Source organism: Tursiops truncatus, chromosome 5 (assembly GCF_011762595.2).
Source record: "Tursiops truncatus isolate mTurTru1 chromosome 5, mTurTru1.mat.Y, whole genome shotgun sequence".
Classification (NCBI taxonomy): domain Eukaryota; kingdom Metazoa; phylum Chordata; class Mammalia; order Artiodactyla; family Delphinidae; genus Tursiops; species Tursiops truncatus.
In genome coordinates this window covers 3583721-3605249 of record NC_047038.1, presented here as the reverse complement: position 1 = coordinate 3605249, position 21529 = coordinate 3583721, and the positions used below count along the sequence as shown (strand labels likewise).

Genomic DNA, 21529 nt, shown 5'->3' with positions numbered 1-21529 from the left:
TTTTTTTTTTTGCGGTACGCAGGCCTCTCACTGTTGTGGCCTCTCCCGTTGTGGAGCACAGGCTCCGGACGCGCAGGCTCAGCGGCCATGGCTCACGGGCCCAGCCGCTCCGCGGCACGTGGGATCTTCCCGGACCGGGGCACGAACCCGTGTCCCCTGCATCGGCAGGCGGACTCTCAACCACTGCCCCTTTGAAACAAATTTTTAAAAGGAAAATAGAATGTCAGGAAATTCCTTTAACGCCTCCCTTTGGGGCATGCAACATATAATCTTCAGCAAGGTCGAGAGTGAACAAAACATTCTGTAATCTGAAAAGAGAGGGTCTACCAACATCAGAAATAATCTCTTGATGTGTGTAGTTCTCTGTAGTTTTCAAAACACTTCCATTACACTGTCACGTCTGATCCTTACAACTGTGCCGTCCAACTCTTTTGCTGACCTGACGGCGCTATCCCCACCTCCAGTGGGGCGGGTACCTGGCATGGACGGAGCACACAATAAACATCCGCTGAGTGAGTGACTGAGCAAATCAGAAAATGGAGGGGCACCCAGAGCCGCGTCTGGAGCCCGACCGCCCAGGTGGGAACCCCAGCTTGCCACTTGAGCTGTGTGACCTTCAACAAGGCACTTCATCTTTCCGTGTCTCAGTTTCCTCATCTGTGCAATGGGGTAATAAGAGCAGGTACTTCACAGGGTTGTTATGAGGATTAAAGTAACACTTACACAGAACTCTGAGCAAGCACAGAATGGGCACTATGCAAATGCTCATTAAATAAAGTGAGTGGATAAATGAATGAAGAGGAAACCAGCCTTAAGGAAAATTTAGAGACTTGGCCAACGTAACACTACTAGTTAATAGTGCGTTAAAATCCGACCCAATGCTCTTGTCCTCAAATTATTCTGGCCTTTCAATAGCAATAAGGGCTCACGATTCTGCAGCTTCTGTGGCCTCCCAATGGCCTCTGACAGCGAACGGCTCAAACCTGATGACAACCCAAGGCCTCCTGCACCTCCTGCACCTGTGAGCTCACATTCCATGGTATATACCACGCTGGTTTATTTGCATGTCTGACTCCCTTATTAGACTAGAAACGACTTCTAGGGAGAAGCCATGGAGGGCGGTGTAATGGTTAATAATAAAGGCAGTTGACCAGGGAAGAGACCATGATTGTGGACAAGCAATTAATCCCCCAAAGGCTCAGCTTCACCCTCTATAAAGCAGAAGTGCTAAGGCCTAACTTGTGGGGTTAAAAAAAAAATTCGGTACATGTACTAAAACCCACCTAACAGAATCATGTGGTACCCGGGCCGTGGTGGACACTCCCTGGCAGCTCTCATCCCCTGCAGTGATAACGGAGCCCCCGGAACCCTGTCCACTCCGCCAGACATTGGTGAGCCACTTCTAACGATTTCTAGCACCTGTCCTAAACACCGAATTTGCCGATTCTTACAATGCAAACCATCGTGACTGCATGGAAACTGCATTTATGAAGGCAGGTACAAGGTCATCACTCCCCGCTCCATCTTCCTCTCTCTAAAAACCAACCAACCCCACACACAGAATGATATTAAAAGGATCGCAGCAGGAGGGTGACCAAATCAACAACTTGAAACAAAAGCAGTGCTCTTAGTGGCTTGGGCAACCACATGTTCTATAAACAGAGCACAGTCCAAACTCTGTCCACTCACTTCTGATCTAAGATGTTTCCCCGACAAACCTGTATGCAATCACTTACCACCTTCCACATCATTTGGTCCCCATGCAATAAACCCCGTCCAGGCTATAATGCAACTGTCTGAACTCAGCAGAAAACCCAGAGCACAGTGATTTTTCCCTTTTTTCGTCATCGGACGTCACCAAAGTTAATAAAAATTCCCTACAGAAGCCCTCATAAAATACAGGAATGCATCATCTAAGAAATAAAATAAGCACAGGTGCTGAGAGAGAGGGGGATGTTATGCAGACAGAGATCTCCTGCGGTTCAGGTCTCACATAAGAGAGCTTTTCAGACACGTTACTCCCCCCACCTGCCCCTCCCCAGGTGGACAACACTCAAATTTTAAGTGAATAGAAATACACCCAACTGCACGAGCGAAATGAGATTTGCCAGAAAAACAAGGTGAAAAAAGCAGCACAGTAAACGGATGAGGAGGAGGGTTTGGCCCAACTGGCTGCTTGAATGTGTGTCCGAGGAGAAGGGAAGCGCAGGTGAGCTGTGTCAAGAAAGCAAGACCAAAAGACAACCATCAGGATGCGAGAAAATATTTGCAAACGAAGCAACTGACAAAGGACTAATCTCCAAAATTTACAAGCAGCTCATGCAGCTCAATATCAAAAAAAACAACCAACCAAATACAAAAATGGGCAGAAGACCTAAATAGACATTTCTCCAAAGAAGATATACAGATGCCAACAAACACATGAAAGAATGCCCAACATCACTAATCATTAGAGAAATGCAGATCAAAACTACAGTGAGGTGTCACCTCACACCAGTCAGAATGGCCATCATCAAAAAATCTACAAAAGATAAATGCTGGAGAGGGTGTGGAGAAAAGGGAACCCTCTTGCACTGTTGGTGGGAATGTAAATTGATACAGCCACTATGGAGAACAGTATGGAGGTTCCTTAAAAAACTAAAAATAGAACTACCATATGACCCAGCAATCCCACTACTGGGCATATACCCTGAGAAAACCATAATTCAAAGAGAGTCATGTACCACAATGCTCATTGCAGCTCTATTTACAATAGCCAGGACATGGAAGCAACCTAAGTGTCCATCGACAGATGAATGGATAAAGAAGATGTGGCACATATATACAATGGAATATTACTCAGCCATAAAAAGAAACGAAATTGAGTTATTTGTAGTGAGGTGGATGGACCTAGAGTCTGTCATACAGAGTGAAGTAAGTCAGAAAGAGAAAAACAAATACCGTGTGCTAACACATATATATGGAATCTAAGAAAAAAAAAAAAGAAGGTCATGAAGAACCTAGGGGCAAGACGGGAATAAAGACACAGACCTACTAGAGAATGGACTTGAGGATATGGGGAGGGAGAAGGGTAAGCTGGGACGAAGTGAGAGAGTGGCATGGACATATACACACTACCAAACGTAAAATAGATGGCTAGTGGGAAGCAGCCGCAGAGCACAGGGAGATCAGCTCGGTGCTTTGTGACCACCTAGAGGGGTCGGATAGGGAGGGTGGGAGGGAGGGAGATGCAAGAGGGAAGAGATATGGGGACATATGTATACGTATAGCTGATTCACTTTGTTATACAGCAGAAACTAACACACCACTGTAAAGAACTTATACTCCAATAAAAATGTAAAAAAAAAAAAGAAAGCACAGGCTTCCTCGGGGCAGAAGCAGGAGCCCCGGGGCTCGTCCATGCGTGAGGCTAAGGACACAGCCACCTCTCACCAGCCCTGTGTGCTGACTCTGAAATCCAGACTCTGAAATCCAATCGCCATGCACACAGGGAGCTCAGCAGTTAGGTGACCTGTCACCTGGTGTAGGGTTACTACCTGGAGGGAGCCTGGTCCACCAGGTACGCTGAACCACGTTCAGAAAGTGTTGACACAGCTTCCCAGGTGTTCACATCAAACTCGGCTGGAGGCTAACTCCCATCTTCCTCTCCTGGAAACCGTCCCCGACAGGCCCACACCCGCTGAGGAGCTTCTGAGCCTGGTAAGAGTCTGTGCGGAGGCCCGTAGCCTGCGTCTGCGTGGGGGACCCGGCCGCTGCTCTGTCTTATCTTTGCTGTCCCCTCAGCAAGCAGAGGGCTGGAATGAACAGACACTGCCGGGCTGGCTGGCTGAAGAGGAATCCACCCCACACAGCCAGGGCTGAAGCAAATGCAAACACATGCGCAAACAGTACCCCTAGCGTCATGTATGTGCACATCGGGAAGGAAGCTGAGCGCGCTGACGGGCTGCCTTTCACTGGAGTCTCGCCGCTCCCCTGCCCGGTCCAGCCCCTGCCAGGTCTGGAACCTGAAAACCTGGTCCTCACGCTGGTTCTGTCATTTGCCAGCGGTGAGGCCTCGGGGAAGCCACGCCATCTCTCTGAGCTTATGTCTACATCTGCCCAATGGGGTAGATTACGGCACCGCCCTGATCAAGTGGCCAGGAGAACGACACGGGAGGAGAGAAATCACAGCTGGGACAAGAATTCCTTACAGACCCTGACAGTCTCCCGCGCTCTGAGGTACACGCGTTACCCCAACTATTTCAGCCACCTGTCTACACCTCTAACACGCAGAGGCTGGCTTCAGAGAGTCTATGCGACTCAACCCAAGTCACTCACTCACTCAGCAGATCAGGGACACAAGCCGAGGTGTCCCGACCCACCGTCCAGGGCCACTCACAGCAGCACTGCCAGCCGCGCCCGCAAGCTGCCAGCCCCACAGTTAAGCCAGCTTTGTCTTTGCTTGTATATGCAACAGTTATAAAATAAAAGCTGGGTTAAAGATCGTGGTCATTCCTCCATCCAGCAAACGAGGAGGGATGCAGATGCAAATGGTGCCACCTCTCCAGCTGGTCCCCAACCTGGCGTTCTCCACCTGGTCAGGTGAGGGGGGAAGGTGGCTAGACGGCCCCAACTCTGCACACTGCACCCAAAGGTAGAACGTGGGAAATCGAAGGATCAACTTACTTGAAGGCGTTCGCTTCACGCCAGCCGCTGAATCAGCTTTTTTTTGCTGACTGCTCAGAGCCTTGCCTTTTCCTGTAACCCCGTTGGATGCCACGGGGGGCGGCTTTTTACCCTTCAACTGTTGAAATAAACAAATGAGAGAATTAAAAACAAACAGACAAAAACCTTGGGGTTTTTGCAGTAAATTGTTTCAGTCCCTAGCTCTTCAAGTAGAACGTAGCACAGGCAGAAAAAAATGTGGGTAGTAGAAAACCAATCTGGTTTCCCAACGCTGCACTGCTGTGACTTTCCCAGAGCAGCTAAGAAGGTTCTAGCACCGAGGTTCAAAACAAACGAGGTACACTAGGATGTCTTCAGCTGGAACGCACCAAAAGTCACCTATTTCGACTAGGAGGTCACACACGCCGACCAAGACACTGGCACAGATGGTGGGTATCTGAGAGCATTTGGTTGACATTTACTAAAAGTCTGTGTTTCCAAAGATAAACAGCTTTAATTTCGGTGGAACGCTCTTCGGGGAAGTAGCATGACCGTGCACTTAAGAGTTCAACTTCCAGGGTTTCTATACTGATGTCCTAATTGGATAAATAACTACCTGTTAATTCACTGACGGGGTCTGAGCAAGGAAGCGAAAGAGGCAAAATACAGAAACAGCAGGAACTACACTTTAACCACAGGGTTTTTAAAAAAATTCAACACACCCCTCACTTCTTTGGTGGCTGCAGCCGGCCCATGGTGCATTTTGCTTAAGTGATGCACGTGTACCTTGGCTGGGTCCTAAGTCCAGCCGAACGGCAAGGGCTGACTGTACACGTCCAAGCCCGAGCCTCTCTGCCGCACCACGTTGCTTACTGTGGTGGGCCTGGGTGTTGGAAGCTTCAAGTTCCCGCTCCGTCATAGGAGACGCTGAGCACATCATTAACGTCTTCTGAGCCTCCGTGGGCTCATTTAAAAATATAAAGATACTGATGTCTCCCACACGGTTCCTCAGCAGGTTAACTGACACAGCACACACACCTACAGCACGCATACGGTAGGTGTGTAGGGAGTGTGAGCTCTCGCCATTAAACAGTAGGGCCCCCGTTCAAACGGCCAAATGAGGACACGACAGCTAAAGGCAAACGCCTTGCAAATGTGTTTCCTACTTAAAATAAAAATGAACAAAATACAAACATACATGAACCACGTATCGAATGACTGATTCCAAACTCATCTGGGACAATCCAAATGTACAAGACAGTATATTTTGTCCCATAATTTTTACCCAAGGGAACTCTAATACCAATAAAAAGACAGATAAATACATCGCCAGAGACACATTCACTTAGTGGGGGAAGCACATGACCTACCAGACTTTTTAGTAAATACTCAAAAAAACTAGAAGCCAATGGCTCCCATGTCTGACCATACATCGGCCTGGGCCCCTCAGATTCAGTGAATGAGAATCTCTAACAGTTGTTATAAATAACAAACAAACAAAAATCTTCTCACGTGACTTTGATGAAATGAGTTGGTTTCGAAGAACTGCTATAATTCTCTGAAATTCGAGAATCTTACTTGGCATTCATCATTTTCTTAAGTTTACTCCAAAAATGGAAGGAAAAGAAAATAACTAAAAATGTGCCCCTCTGCTTTATGTTTGTAGAATATTCTTCCATGTGGCGCTTAGATCTTTACTCAAAGCATAAGAAAATCTTAGGTTGACATGCATGAAAACACAAAATTATATTTACACTGAAAGGTTACCGTTTTTGCCACCAGTACGAGGTGTGAGATGGACAATATTTCAACATCAAGGTTACTGACCATTCAATTATAATCCAAAATCCTTACTATCTACTTGGTTTTAGGGAGTACACTTTTAGGGAGCACATTATGGGAAAATACTGCAGTTCTCGGAATCATCCTATTGAATGTTTAAAGATCGAAAAGCAATTGTCGCGTGAAGCCCACCATTCCTCACTTACGTGTTATGGAAACACAGGAAAGGAACTTGCAGCTCAAAAATCTTCTGAAAACGTTTACTGTCCCACTGTCCCTGTCCTCTTTAACATCTTTGCCTTTAATTGCCGTAATTCACAAAATTCACTGGGGAACTTCCCAAGAATGGAAAGAGAGCCAGGCACAGGCAAAGAAATACAGAACGTAAACCGTGAGCTGGTTAGGTGTGCAGTAAGTCCCCTACATACGATGAGTTCTGTCCCAAGAGCGCGTTCGTAAGTCCAATTTGTTTGTAAAGTTAGCCTGGGTATGCAACTAACACAATCGGCTAAAAATACTGTACTGTAATAGGTTTACAATACTTGTATAGGTTTATACAATAGGTTAGTAATACTTGTACAGGTTTATATAATAGGTTTATAATCACACAAATAACACATAAGAAACAAACACAAAAAATAAAGAACGCATTTTTCATCTTACAGTACAGTACCTTGAAAAGTACAGTAGCCCAGTACAACAGCTGGCATACAGGGGCATGTTCGCATCTTTGAAAAGTTCACAACTTGAAGGTTCGTATGTAGGGGACTTACTGTATTTAATCCGTTCCTGGGTGGCCAAACGTTGTGTATTTGCAGATTCTATTCTAGTTGAGGGAAAAAACTGCGCTTTACCCTTGATGGGGTTCACTGCCCACAAGCTGGTGAACAGACTCTCACTGCAAAGCCCTGAGGGAGGACAGTGACTTAAGGCGATTCTAGAAGACAGAATGAGATGCTGTACCTGTGAGCTGAGCCCGAGAGATGCCCTCCCCAGAGAAGAGGTGTTAGTGACAGACGGGGAGGCCGGCGGGCCAGAAGAGGCAGGGTGTTTGTAGTGGTTACAGGACAGCTTGTCAGGAGATGGCCTAGCGGCCTTCCTGTCAGCAGGAGGGTACCGAGCAAAGATTTTCGGAGACGGCAAGTTATCGTACAGGACCGCGTTATCATAGAGCGCCTCTTCTCCCAGGCCTCGGCCACAGGGAGCGGGAAAGCCACCGTCGGGTCCCCACTGTAACACACACAGCTTGTCGTTAGAACCTCGGCCACAGGAAGCAAAGCACATTGAGATGTTATTAGCAAGCACCCCCCAAAAACGTGCACGTACCCCCAATAAAACACACACACTCAACTAGGTGGACTGATTCAGAAGAACTTTTCTACCTTTGGGGACTGAAGGATTCTTTTTTCCTTAAATCGTTCCCAGGGCCATTGGCTTATGATAATTTTTTTTGTTTTGTTTGTTAAAGCAGGCAAAAAATATATATATATATTTGACATTTCTTTAAAGAACTGGATTTCGGAAGTCCTCCTGACCCAGAAAGCTGAAGCAATGTGATGTGACGAAAGGAATGCTGGACTGGGGTCTGTCTGGAGACCGGGGGCTCTGATCCTACTGAGAAAACACGTTAAGATCCCAGCAAAGCACTTTACCTTTTTTTTTTTTAAATACTGACAGATATTATTATCCGTATGTTATTACTATTATTATTTTTTTGGCTGCGTTGGGTCTCAGTTGTGGCACGCAGGCTTTTCATTGAGGCGCGTAGGCTTCTCTCTAGTTGCGGCACACGGGCTCTCTAGTTGTGAGGTGTGGGCTCAGTAGTTGCAGCACGCGGGCTTAGTTGCCCCGTGGCACCTGGGACCTTAGTTCCCCGACCAGGGATCAAACCCGCATCCCCTGTATTGGAAGGTGGATTCTCAACCACTGGACCGCCAGGGAAGTCCCCAAAGCACCTTATCTTATTTCACAGTAAAAATGACTCACATAATTCTCATAGCAATCTTATGAAGTAGGGGGAAACTGAGGCAGAGAGGTCCCACAGCTCTAAGAGGGAGAGCTGGAGTGGAGCTGTGCTCGTAACTACACACTGCTCGGGGTCTGAACCTCCGGCTCCTCCAGGATAGGATGAGGGGCTCGATGCCAGAACGCCTCTGGACCCTTCCAAGCCTGCTATGCGGGCATCGGGGATTTAAGTTCTGTGGGTGACTGTCAGCGTCACCCCTGTTCCACACTTGGTTATGCCTGAAGAAAGTGCAGTAACCAAAGACACAGGCTCTTAAAAGAAAGAAACCGAATAGTCATAGAAAACAGGATGTTTCAAACTATAAATGATAGAATGGCATTACTTCGGTGGAAAACCTTTTTACAAAGGATTAAAATAGCTACAAGCCACCTTAGAACATGGACATTAAAGTATAAATTAAAACCGAAACTTACAACCACAGCCAGATTCTTTTAAGTTTTAAAGGAATTGCTTTCATTTTTTTTAAAAAAGAGAAAATATTAATGCATATACTATACTTATCTTACTCTATTTTTATATCCTTCTTGCTGAGTTCCTTTCTGCCAGGATGTAATTACAGCCTTTTGTTATGAAAATAGAAAAGGTTTAAAATTTCATAGTAAGAGTGTTTTTTATTCCTTTGCAATCACTTCAGTGTGTCTATTTTTGTGATGCTGGGGACCCATCTACAACCTAAAAATAATGGTACGTGTAGATAAACGTGGACGTGAGTTTCATAATGACAACCTAGCATATATTTGTCCAGGGTTATTAAAATGGTCTAGACCAGACCATCATTTTCCTAAAATACCAAAGGATTAAGTCACATGGAAGACTTAGAAAACAAACACCAGAGAACTTCTAGATTAAAAGTGTGTGTGCGCCCGTCAGAGGATCCTTTTTTGGAGATTCACTTTCATCTGGGCCTCGGGGGGAACAATGCATGGGTAAGAATTACTGAAGCTGAAACATTGCTAAAATGTCAGGTATTGGCTCAAATGTATGAACCTCATAAAACTGAGAAGTGCAGGCTCTCGCAAAACGAAGGGCCCGGTCACAGAGCCCAGCAAGTAGAACAACAGTTTAAAGAGAGGCCTGAACGTCAAGGAAGCCCTTAACAAGCAAGTGAGCCACAGGCGCTGCGCCCTGGACGCTCTGTCTTAATCACCTACGTCGTCCGCCCAGCGATGGACACGCAGAAACGATTCCTAAATGCAGAGCCTTGGAGAAGGGCAGCTTTTCATTTCTAAACCAGCTTAAGCTGCGCATGACCTAAAGAAAGCTCATTCCTGGGGGTGCCTGAACCTGTGTAGTATTCACAGGAATGAAGGGATGGGGGAACTAGACCAGCGTTTGTGTAGGTCCACGGTTTCTCTAAACCACGTGCCCGGGGAGAAACCCCTCTGGGGAAAGGTACACGAGCGGGCCTTCGGGCAGGAAGAGTCAGAGACAGGTTGGCGTGTTTTATCTTTCCAAAAAAGCTGGCGGTGAGATCAAGGCTCAGAGGAGCAGACGGTCCCACGAGGATGAGGTGGCGGTCGGGTCTACGATGAGGGCAGGTTCCACCGAGACCAGCAAGCAGAGGCCGAGAGCCGGGCGCTCTTGGAAAGGGCACAGCGACCAGGACGCAGGGCGCAGAGACTGGACTGGGACCTGCTCCTGTCGGGCCACCGCGGGCTTTCCCCGAGTGTGTGGCTCCCACAAGACTCTCTGCAGGGTGGACGGCTACGGCCACAGTGGGTACCAGAGCCCCTCCAGCCCTGCAGACCCCGAGGCGAAGGTGGCGGTGGGAACGGGGAGGGGCAAGGAGGAGACCAACTGGGCCTAACGTGTTCTTGCTGTGGGACAGGACCCATGTCCCAGTCACCCCAGACCACCCCGGACTCAGAGGGGATGCCATCCCATGGGCTTTGCAGCTGGGACAGGATTTCAATGTGTGCCCGCGCCCCGACACCCAAGTCCTAACATGAGCCCCTTTGATGGTAATCTGCACTTGAACGCGCTCCTTCCTCCAGGCTCCCCTTCTCCACCGGATGGGGGCCCCAGCTACAAGCGCACCCCACCCAGAGGATGCAGGACAGTGTCTGGAGCTGGCAGTAAGGTCATTACTCTGCAGCGTCTCCTTTCCGATGGTGATTTCTGACGGTGTTTAATGGCATTGACAGGAATGACAAACTGTCTGCTGGTGCCCGATTACCTGCGTGTTCAGATGCGGATTAAGATGAACAGGGTGTCAAAAAGGAGAGAGATGGGGTGGAGTTTTCATCTTGCCTCAGAGCATAAGAAAGCTTTCTCTCGTTTGGACAGAAAGCAGGGGTGTAAGTCACAGAGATCTGCAGACCCCCGCCTTCCCGCACGGCTGACCTCGCTCTGCACGCGGCGCACTCACCGAGCCGCTGATGCAGGGGACGTCGTCGTAGTGCAGCGCCGTCCCGCTGGGGTGTGCGTAGCCGTTGGCGGTGCTCCCTACATACGGGTTAGTGGACAGAACACGCCTGTTCATGAAGCTGAAAGAGAGGAAACGAGTTACAACCCTCCGATTGATCACCAAGGCTTCCAGGAGCTCTGACGGATGCTCAGGCTCTGTCCGAGGCCGCAGGGTACAGAAGTGTTAGCACAGGACCCAGGCAGAACCGGGTGTTCCTACAGCCGTGGGGCAGACTCCTCACCTGTAGGACAGGACACCACCCGCCCGGAGGACTGCGGCCCAGACCCATGATGACCCTGCCGGGTACCCAGAGCAAGGCCTGCACACACCCGGCACTCGGCAAATAACCCATTTGTGTTAGCAACCTGCTTCTGTCACCAGAGATTTACTGGAACACCTTTCTTTACCTGGACTCTTCGCTGATGAATCGTCTGTGGCTGCTTTTTTTTTCACATGCCTCTTTCATGAGCCTGTTAATTCTCAAAGGCAGAGACCATCTGGCCTGCAAAACTGAAGTATCAATATTTGCTCTCTGGCTTTTTTCAGGAAAAGTCCACGGACCCGTTCTATAGGCATTTTAGAACGTCTATCCCACAGCATTTCTTGAGTTCTCAGTGTTGGTTCAGCGTCACCACCCACCTTCCCCTCTGCCCTGCACGGCCCTGAACTTCTGGGAGCCTCTGACAGTGGCCACCTCCGTCCCTCGTGTCACGGCTCTGCTCAAAGCCCCGGCGGCTCCGAGAACAATCCAGGGCTGCATGGCCTGTGAGGCTCCGAGTGCCATGTCCGCTGCCTTCACCCCAGGCTCCTGGCAGCTCTCGCTCGCTGGCCAAGGGCACCCCCTCTGCCCACAGTGCTTCTCTGAGACCCCTCCTCCTTTCAGTCTCGGTGGGAACTTCCCGATCACCCCAGCCTCCCACCTCTGCGTCCCTGTCCTGTCCCCTGCTCCTTCCTACCACTAATCACCACCTAACACGTTGCACGATCGTGTGTCTACCGTCTGCTTTCCTCACTGGAACACGAGCTTCAGGAGGACACGGCCTTTGCCAGTTCTGTTCATCCGGCACACAAAAGGTGCCTGGCAAGTACGAGCTGCACGAATGAATGAACACAGGAAGGAAGGAAGGAAGGAAGGTGTGAATGGTTTGCTCGTGGTGTTGTAAGCGAAAACCCTCAATGCCTAGGGAAGAAACAACCCAGATAACATGTTTCTCCTAATTGGGAAAACTAAGACAGCCTGAAATGAAAAAAATAGTTTTCTGGGTTTTTTTTTCCAATTTTGCTTCTTCTTGGGATCTTACATTTCTATGGTAACTAGATGAATAAAAGAGAGCAAATGAGAAAGAGTGAAGGCAGTAAGCGGGGAGGTGAGAACTGCCTCTCTGACAAGAGGTCTTGCAACAAAACTACACTGGGATTTCTGGTTCTGAAGAGAATGAGAGGAAGGGGCTGTGAAGGGTCAGCCCCCAGGCTCAAGCTGCAGTTTCCACTCACCCAGCCCTGGCTGCAGGAAGGCGGCTCAGGTGTCCCTCTGCTGGGACAACGTGGCACGCACGGCGAGCCCCACCCTGGACACGGTATTCTCTTTAATTTACAAAATAACTCTTCCTGCTTTTTTCTGATACAAAAATGTATATCATTATTCTATACTTAAAATATATCAGGGCTTCCCTGGTGGCGCAGTGGTTGAGAGTCCGCCTGCTGATGCAGGGGACGCGGGTTCGTGCCCCGGTCCGGGAAGATTCTACATCCCGCGGAGCGGCTGGGCCCGTGATCCGTGGCCGCTGAGCCTGCACGTCCAGAGCCTGTGCTCCACAATGGGAGAGGCCACAGCAGTGAGAGGCCCACATATCGCCAAAAAAAAAATATATATATATATATATATGTATATATATATATATATCAACATATATTTAGGAAAAGAAAATGTACAGAAAAGAAAGAACAAAAGATTCTCCTTGTTTTTACATACATATTTGAAGTTTTCTGGTTTAAACATCCCGTTTGAGGGTATTTTGGGGGTGAGGGTTTGGTCATGTGAGAGGCAGGACATGGGATGACCACGCCCTCCCCATGCCTGTGGTCCCAGGACGCTCCACTGCCCGTGAGCACTGATACCTGGATCTTTTCCACGTCCTGGCAGACGGACCCCCTGCCCAGGGACTGTCTCCTGCCTGGTCTGTGTCTCTGGTTTCTGGCGCCCAGCCTGGCACCCACACTGGGACACAGATGCCAGGAAGGAGCATGGACCATGAAGGGGCAGGACAGATGCTCACTCACTTGGAACAGACACCAGCAGGATGCTTCTGACCCACGGAACATAAGGGGAGGTCACAGACACACAGGATGTCCTGTCCCAGCTGGAAGAGACCTCGGCCACCAGCTAGGGTGCCCCTCATCTCACAGAGAGGGACCTGGGCCCCCAGACCAAGTCTCTGGGCCCGAAACAGCGAGTGGATCCAAGACCGAGTAAGAGGCCCCTCACCTTCTGGCCTGGCACTCTTCCTAAAATACGATCGTTAGACAAATAGGAAAGTGGAAATCAGATAAGAGACCATATGCCACTTGTTAAACCAAAAACGTAAGACAGAAGAAGGAAAAAAAAAAAGTATAGGTACAATATACATAACAGGAGTGTCACCATCTTAACGTTTCTTTAGATATTTTATTCATTTATGTATTTATTTATTCATTTGGCTGCCCCGGGTCTTAGTTGCGGCACGTGGGATCTAGCTCCCCGACCAGGGATCGAACCCCAGCGCCCCGCATTGGGAGCGCGGAGTCTTAACCACTGGGCCACCAGGGAGGTCCCTACCATCTTAACCACTTTTAAGTGTACAGGTCTGGGGCACTAAGTACATTCACACGCTGTACAGCCACCACTACCACCCACCTCCAAAACCTGTCATCTTCCCAAAAGCTGAAGCGCTGTCTCCCCACCGCCGGCGCTGGCACCCGGCACCCAGCACCCCACTTCCTGCCTCTGGGGATTCGCCCACTCTGGTACCTCACCTAAGTGGATCACCCAGTATGCGTCCTCTGGTGTCTGGCTTATTTCACTTAGCGTTAATACCGTCAAGGTTCAGTCATGTTTTCGGGAAATAGATTTTAGAATAAAACCTCCCAGGGATTCAGATGAGAGGGTGACTCAAGGGGAAAGTTTCCTGTCAGTCTGCCTGCTCCCCGCTCTGTGTCCACACTGATCTACCGCTTTGATCACCATCAATGTTGTCACAGCTTTCTTATGGGGCTCCAACCCAGCATGACTTGAAAAGAGTTCCAGAAGAAACTTTCAGAATATTTGCCCTGTATCGTATCATCTATATACATCTCATGTAAAAACAGGCCGCAGGAAAGCATGTTTCAAATGTTTACCATTATTAACACTCTTAAATAGACCACTTTTTCTGGGAGACTTTACATTACTAGTATTTCTTTTACTGTCCTCTTCCCAAAACACACCATTGACCTTTCTCCCTCAGACGTAATCCAATGTACAAAAATTTCCCCTAATAACCCTGAGAAGATTCATTAACTGGCTGACAATTTACACAAAGGCAAAAATTAATTCAACCTCAGATTATTTAACACACTGGCAAGCTACCATTTTTTATAGTTTGAACACTGTTTCCTTGTTAAATCTCTTCTCTCAATTTTTACAGAAGGTTTGGCAGAAAACTAATAAATAAAAATAAACTTTATTGCTAAGTGACATCTCCTATAAAGGTTTTTCCTATAAAGGTTTTAATGGGGTAGCAAAGACTCCTGCAGCCACAAACTCATTACATGCATACTTTTAATAAATCAGTTTTCAGAATTGCAATCTACCTTCCCTTCTCGAAAATGCGACCTTCCCACATTTGGTTTAGATGAATACTCCACACTCATCTGTGCTACAGGGGAAATATTTTTAGTCAGGGTTTCTCTTAGATGTGGTCATCAGTTTGCTTATTATCGCTGAAGTTACACGTGGACTTAGCAGAGGCTTTTTGGAAACTAATAAGGTCCAAAATAGTATGGTCAACAACCATAAGCTCCTTTCTTTTATGTCACTCTAGATGGGTAGATTTTGCGAAAGTGGACTTAAGGATATTACATTTCTTAAAAAGCTACTTTAAATGTGCTTTATTTACTGCACGATTAGGAGGTTCACTGTAATTTACCTACGCCTTGCTGATTAGATAGAAGGTTATTATGGAAAAAATAACGAGGAGGAACGGTCAGCACTTGACTATGTCACCCTGGTTTTCACACAAAAGAGCAGAAGCGAGAATAAGCAGTTTGTACTTCAGAAGTCCTCCAGCATTACCGGAGAATTCCCAGTAAAGTCGTACAAGATTAATTCATTTTGTCAAGGCTATTTACCTTAATTGGGTGTAACATGATGGCTTGATTCCTAATATGGGCAAACGTTATCTTCATTTTACTCAGCCCCAGAATGTCCCAGGCAATCGTTAAATAAACATTCATTCTACAACCCCATTCAAGATACAAAGGAAGAACGCGCCAATCTCCCATAAACACCACTTGGGTGGAAAAACTAGATGGCGCTGTTCTTATTAAACAGGCAAATGACAGCATAAACATTTGAGTTTATCTTCTTCCTACTCAAAGGGTAGGAAGTTGACAGAACGCTTATCATCACCTGCTGATTAGGTAACTCCATCACCTGCTCTGTTTCAATCTGCCTCTCCTCAGCCCCAATCCAGACTCTCTAAAGATGAAGGAAACAGAAGGGGGAATCAAGGGATCAGAGCTATGGCAGCTAGAAGTTTCAGACATCATGTCGCCTAAACTCTCTGTTTTCTACACAAGGAAGCTGCAACACTAACAGCTTAGGAATGACTTGCCCAGACTTTCCATTTAGTAACTACTGCAGCAGGACCAGAACCCGATTTCCTTCCTCCAGCCCAGGGCGTCCCCTCGCAATCCCACGGGCACCGCTTTATACCAAGGATCAGCAAACTCCTGCCGGGCATGGCCACGTCTGCTGGTTTCAGGACTGTCCTGCTGCTTTTGCCCGGCCATGCGGAGCTGAACGTGGCGACGGAGAGGGGTCGTCACAGTGGAGAACATGTGGTCTGCAAAGCTGAAAATGTTCACCATCTTGCCCTTCACAGAAAAGTATGACCAACCCCTGCTTTAGACAGTGGACAGCAAGAAATAGGAACCAGCCACTTCCTAACTTCACAGATCCATTCCTACACATCAGCAATCCTCAAGTGTTTTTAGTCTTTACATCCTTCGAAGTTACTGACGACTCCCAAAGAGCTTTGTTCTAGGTGGGTGTTTGCTAGCAGTGTTGACTGTATTTGAAATTGAAACTCAGAAATGTATTCGTTTTTATTCATTTAAAAATAATGGGAATAAATCCACCACATTTAAACATATTTCTATAAAAATTAACTATATTTTCCAAAATAAAAGAAAATGAGTGAGAGAAGTGGTAGTTATACATGTTTGTAAATCTATTCAAGGTTTGGCTTAAGAGAAGACGGCTGGATTCTCACACCTGCTTCAACATTCAACTGGTTGCAACAAGTTGTTTTGGTTGAAGCATATGAAGAAAATCTAGCCTCCCGCAGATACCCAGTTGTAAAAGTGAGGTGTATTTTCATAGCTTTTCCAGGTCATGGTAGATATTCTTTGATGCTACACCAAAGCTCGACAAGTAGTAATTTCTTAATGGTTAATTTCCATGTAGACTCTTCACTATACTGTATCAAAAAAACCACACTCAATATCACCACCAATCTTATCAGAAAAGTCTGAGTACTGGGAAGCTGTCAGCTCACAGTGGCAGATACAAATCTCCCCGAATTCTCATTTCTGAGGGCAAGCTCAACTCCACTGCAGGCAACAAACACTGCCAAGCGTTTTCCTCGAGGGGAGAGGCTCACTCGGTTCATTTCTGAAAAAGTGTCTGCAAATACTTACGTCTGAATAACCACAGTTCACCTGTTAATTGTTCTTTCAAGTAAAAGTGAAAAAATGGTGGTGGGGTTAGGGAGCGGCTAGTGGAGTTAGCAACTCAGTCTTACAAGAGCGTCTCCTCAAGACAACATGACAGTTCAGTCAATGTAAGTGCTTTGTGTGTCCTGCCCACTACGTAAATGTTAAAAAGACACGTACTCGAGAGAGTTCATAAAAATATCTACTATCTGGCCCTTCACAGAAAAAGTAATAATTGTACTGCTTCATCACAGACATCTTTTTGTTTTTTTTTTTCCTTCTGGCTGCGCTGCATGGCTTGCAGGATCTTAGTTTCCTGGCCAGGGATCAAACCCGTACCCCCTGCAGTGAAAGCGTGGAGTCTTAACCACTGGACCGCCAGGGAAGTCCCCATCACGGACATCTTAAGTGAACACAGCATATCCTTTTACTACAAGCGAGTGGCAATGGTCACAGCACAGTGTGGAGTGACCACTGATGGTCCTAAGGCACCTGCCAATCTATCCCCCACCACCGCCCCGCTGTTGCTTTTGCACCATCGACGCAAATGTCACTACAGCGAAGAAGAAAAATAATTTCTTAGCATTATTATGAGAATAGTTTTGACCTTTGGGACTGCCCGAAAGGGTCTTGAATACCCCCAGGGGTCTGTGGACCATACTTTGAGGGCTGCTGCTATAATTTTCTTTGCCATCATTATGTTAAGGAAATATTCATAGTTTAAAAGGACGTTTTTGTACATAACAGCACTTTAAAAACAATCACATTTAAGTTTTAAAAGTATATGATTGATGGCTTTGAAAACTCAGTCGTCACTACAGCAATATGTCGAATTATTTATGCCTTATAGAACTGTTCCCCTAATACAGGGGTCAGCAAACTACAGCCCATGGGTCAAATCTGGCCCACTGCCTGTGTTTGCAAATAAAGTTTTATTGGCACATGTCCATTCATTTACGTGTGTGACTGCAGTGGTGGAGCTGAGTAGTTTTAACAGGGAACATTTGGTCCACAAAGCCAAAAATATTACTATCTTGCCTTTTGCAGAAAAAGTTTCCCAACCTCTGTTCTAACAGAAAACACAGATGGTTGAAATGACAAACATTTCAGCAAAATTTGGGTTAATATTATACAAAAAGGAGTCTTCAGCTGTTTTTTTTTTCCCCCTTGAAGGCTATACACTTACATAAAAGGAAAAGAAAATTAGGGAAAAAATAAAGTTGTTTAATTTCAGTGCCGCTTCGCACGGCGGTGGTTCTTACCAGAAGGTTTGCTTGGCCGTCTGAATGACATTGGCCGACATCTCCACGTCTATGTAATCATAGTGCAGGGCCCCAGGGTCTGTGGAGGACCCCGTCTCAGCCAGCAAAATCCCAATCCACCTGCCCATGTCTTCAGAAGAAGATGCCTGTTGAGGTGAAGGGGGGAAAAGTGCATTTTACTTAAGTAACAGTAAAGAGTTTTAACATTTTCATTAAAATGTCAAAAAAGAGACAACATAACAGGAAAGGCGGTGGAACACGAAGCACCTGAGGATGTAGACAAGGAGGCAGCTGCTACCTGAGCCACGGGATTGACACCGCGTCCACTCCAAGCCTTAATGCGGAAGCTGCATAACGGTTATTCCCAAGGAAATAAAAACCCGAGGTCCTAAGATGCCTCCCAATTATTTTGGGGAAAGGCACTAGGGTGGAAGACATGGAAATTCATGGAATTATTTAAATCTCAGCTAAAAGAAGCCGTTTAGAAAGGCTCCTTAATTTGGCAACAAAATCTGGGAAGCAGAAAGGGCCCCTCTAACCATAGCCGCTTAACCTGGAAACCACACCAGGCCACGGCCCCTGTAGGTCACCAACTCTGGTGACCAGTAGCCCCTGCTGTGGTCTCCTGAATGGGCCTGGAAGGGCAATTTTATTTCCCTGATTAGATGGTACAGAATATTAACCTACTTTCACTTTCATATTAGTTGTGTTTATATAGGTGTAATGTTTATAATCGTTGGGCTGCTTTGTGCATGTCATTCTTTAAGATGTTTGAAATGCTCCCCGGATGTCATCTGCCTAATTTGCAAGTCTGAAATATATCTTTAAGATTGGGTTCATTAAAATTTTAAGCCGTCCTTCTTATGTGATTTAGAAAATCACTTACATTACGTTCATAATGGTATTTCAAATGTCTAAATACTATTGGCTAATCAACTGTGTAAGTCATATTTAAAGTTTAGGGGAAACTGAGCTATCGAATGTGAGTTAACTGAATGTCAAAGAAAAAATAAATATTTAGCTTTTTGCAAAAATTACAAATTTTTTATATAAAGGAAGATCTGTAAGTTTAGCTTCAAGACTTAAAGAAAACTGGGTTTCATCATTATAACCTTGATGAGTTGAACAGTGATCAGAATACAAGTAATCATATATATATATACCCCATGGCAGGCTCTCGGGAGGAAGAGCCATTGACAAGGAAGGAGTTGTTTTTTGTGTGCTGATAGAATTGGCTACTGATACTGTACAAGCAACAGTATCATATGCGGCCATGGACAAAGTGAATGGATTCCAATTACACGCCTTACGGAGAGTAAGAATGTAATCAATGTTTGCTAAATTGAAATGAATTGATTTGAGTGCTTGGATAATAAAAAAATCACAAATATGTTCTCTTCACTGGTCTTTTGTCCTCCTCCAAACGAAACCTATGTCAAGAATGTATCTACGACTGAATCTATATCCGTGTATCTATAACTATTTCATTTAAGCATTTTTAAAAGTATGTTAACATAATATCTAAGATGTGGTTGATACTATTAAACTGTTAACTATTTTCTTCATTGTTTAAGAAATTTCCTCGTAGGCTTTTAAAAAATAATAACTCTGTGGCCTTGGACTAAAATTAGAAGTATTAGTTACGATCTTGTGGTTTTTAGTATATAAATAGGTATACATGCAGGTATACACATGTATATATGCACACACATGTGTGTAATATGTATAACACAGAAACATGCCTGAATATACATATGTACAAACATACACATACACACAATTTCCTATGACTACTGAAAAGGCCAGGCGCAATGACACCCCAGTAACTCTGAGCACACCTTCTACCCAGATCCTGGTTTCTAAACACCATTACCCACTAGGAGTTGTCCACTAAGAGCTCTTCGGATCACGGCTGATTCCAAGAGGCCTGGGGCAGAGACGAGTACAAGATGAGCCTGGAACATCTTGTTGTATCATAACATGAGGAAAGAGCTCAAAGAAAGAAGGGGACCACGGACTGTGGTGTCTTTATTACAGGGACATAGCAAAGGCCACATGGCTCGAAGGGCTTTCTGCTGACCAACTCTGTTCATTTGACCAGGATAAATCATGACAATAAAGGATTATAAACACTGATTAAAACAATAATCTATGAACCCCTGCTGATATACATATATATATAAATGAATGAATAATTAATTGAGAGAAAGGGAAATCTTCCTTATAGTAGATACTAACTAATAAGCGTAGAAGGAATAATGAAATTAGAAAGTCCCCATTTAGCAGCTGTCATTTTAATAACTGTATCAGGCAAGAGTCATTCACGGATGCTAAGAATTAGTGGGTGAAATTGTGAGTGAGAGGATATTGAAAGAGTCTCAAAGAATCTTCCCGCATGAAGCTTATTAAAGACAAACGGGAAACACAGTAACTTTGCAGTGGGGAAGCCATGCAGACATCCCACCTGAGAGATCAAAGTTAACATCACCAGTCGCGGGACAAACTGACAGGCGTACCTGCTTAAGTGATGCAGTACCAAACACACCACTGCTTCCACGTGCCCCTGCCAAGCACGCCCGCCCCAGATTCGAATTTCAAGGAAATGGCAGATATGCCCAAACTGAGGGACCGTCTACACAATAGTGGTCTGTACCCGTCCCAAGTATCAATGTCATGAAACCAGACAGAGAAAGCCAAAGAGACTGCAGCTGAATGCAACACACCACCTGGCGTTTCCTTCCGCTGAACAAGGGACATCATGGGGATAACTGGGAAAATCTGATTAAAATCTGTAAGTCAGATAACTGTATTGCATGAGTGTGAATTTCCTGATTTTGATAATTATACAGTGGTTTTAGTAAAGAAATACCCTCATTCTGAGCAACTTCACACTGAAGTGTTTCGGGATAAAGGGGCAACACGTCTGTAAAAGGTTCTGAAAAAATTTACACAGAGACAGAGACAGAGAAAGAGAGGGAGGGAGAGAGAGGGGAAGAGACCATGCGAGAGATATCAAACATGGTAAAATGTTAGTATTTGGGGAATATGGGTGAAGGTATATGGAATTATTTGTACTAGTTTCACAACTTTTCTGTAATTCTGAAATTATCTCAAAAGTTAAGATAAAATGGTCTTAGAAAAAGTACAGAATACAACTTTACTGGTCGGATCACTGCATTTCCTAACTGATTCAGGCAAACTCTTTGCTTATGTTGGAACACTGAGTGTCGTTACGTGTGTGTGTGTGTGTGTGTGTGTGTGTGTGTGTGTGCGCGCGCGTGTGTATCTGTGTTTGATTCAATAACTGGAATAGGGAAAAGACAATGAAACGCAACCCCCATTTTTGGGGGACGTGAGGCTGCACCTACAGGAATGGGAGCAGACAGGACAGGGCCCTGCTCACCCAGCTGCTCCCCTGCCCCTGCCCTCCCCACGGGGGCTCCTGTCACCACCCGG

The 21529-nt window shown here is 46.0% G+C and overlaps 1 protein-coding gene across 5 annotated transcripts in view; it reads right to left on the bottom strand.

The window, feature by feature from the left end:
• Positions 1-21529, bottom strand: part of AFAP1 (actin filament associated protein 1) — a 153479-nt gene that overhangs the window by 13493 nt on the left and 118457 nt on the right. For 4 of the 5 annotated variants that reach the window (XM_073804816.1, XM_033856656.2, XM_033856655.2 and 1 more), the window contains 3 exons: positions 18074-18219; positions 10821-10938; positions 4666-4783 (listed from right to left, as the gene is read on the bottom strand). In XM_073804816.1, the coding sequence (XP_073660917.1) occupies positions 4666-4783; positions 10821-10938; positions 18074-18219 (382 nt within the window). Of the gene's footprint in view, positions 1-4665; positions 4784-7389; positions 7657-10820; positions 10939-18073; positions 18220-21529 lie in introns of all 5 variants that reach the window. The other variant, XM_033856657.2, reaches the window with a different exon arrangement.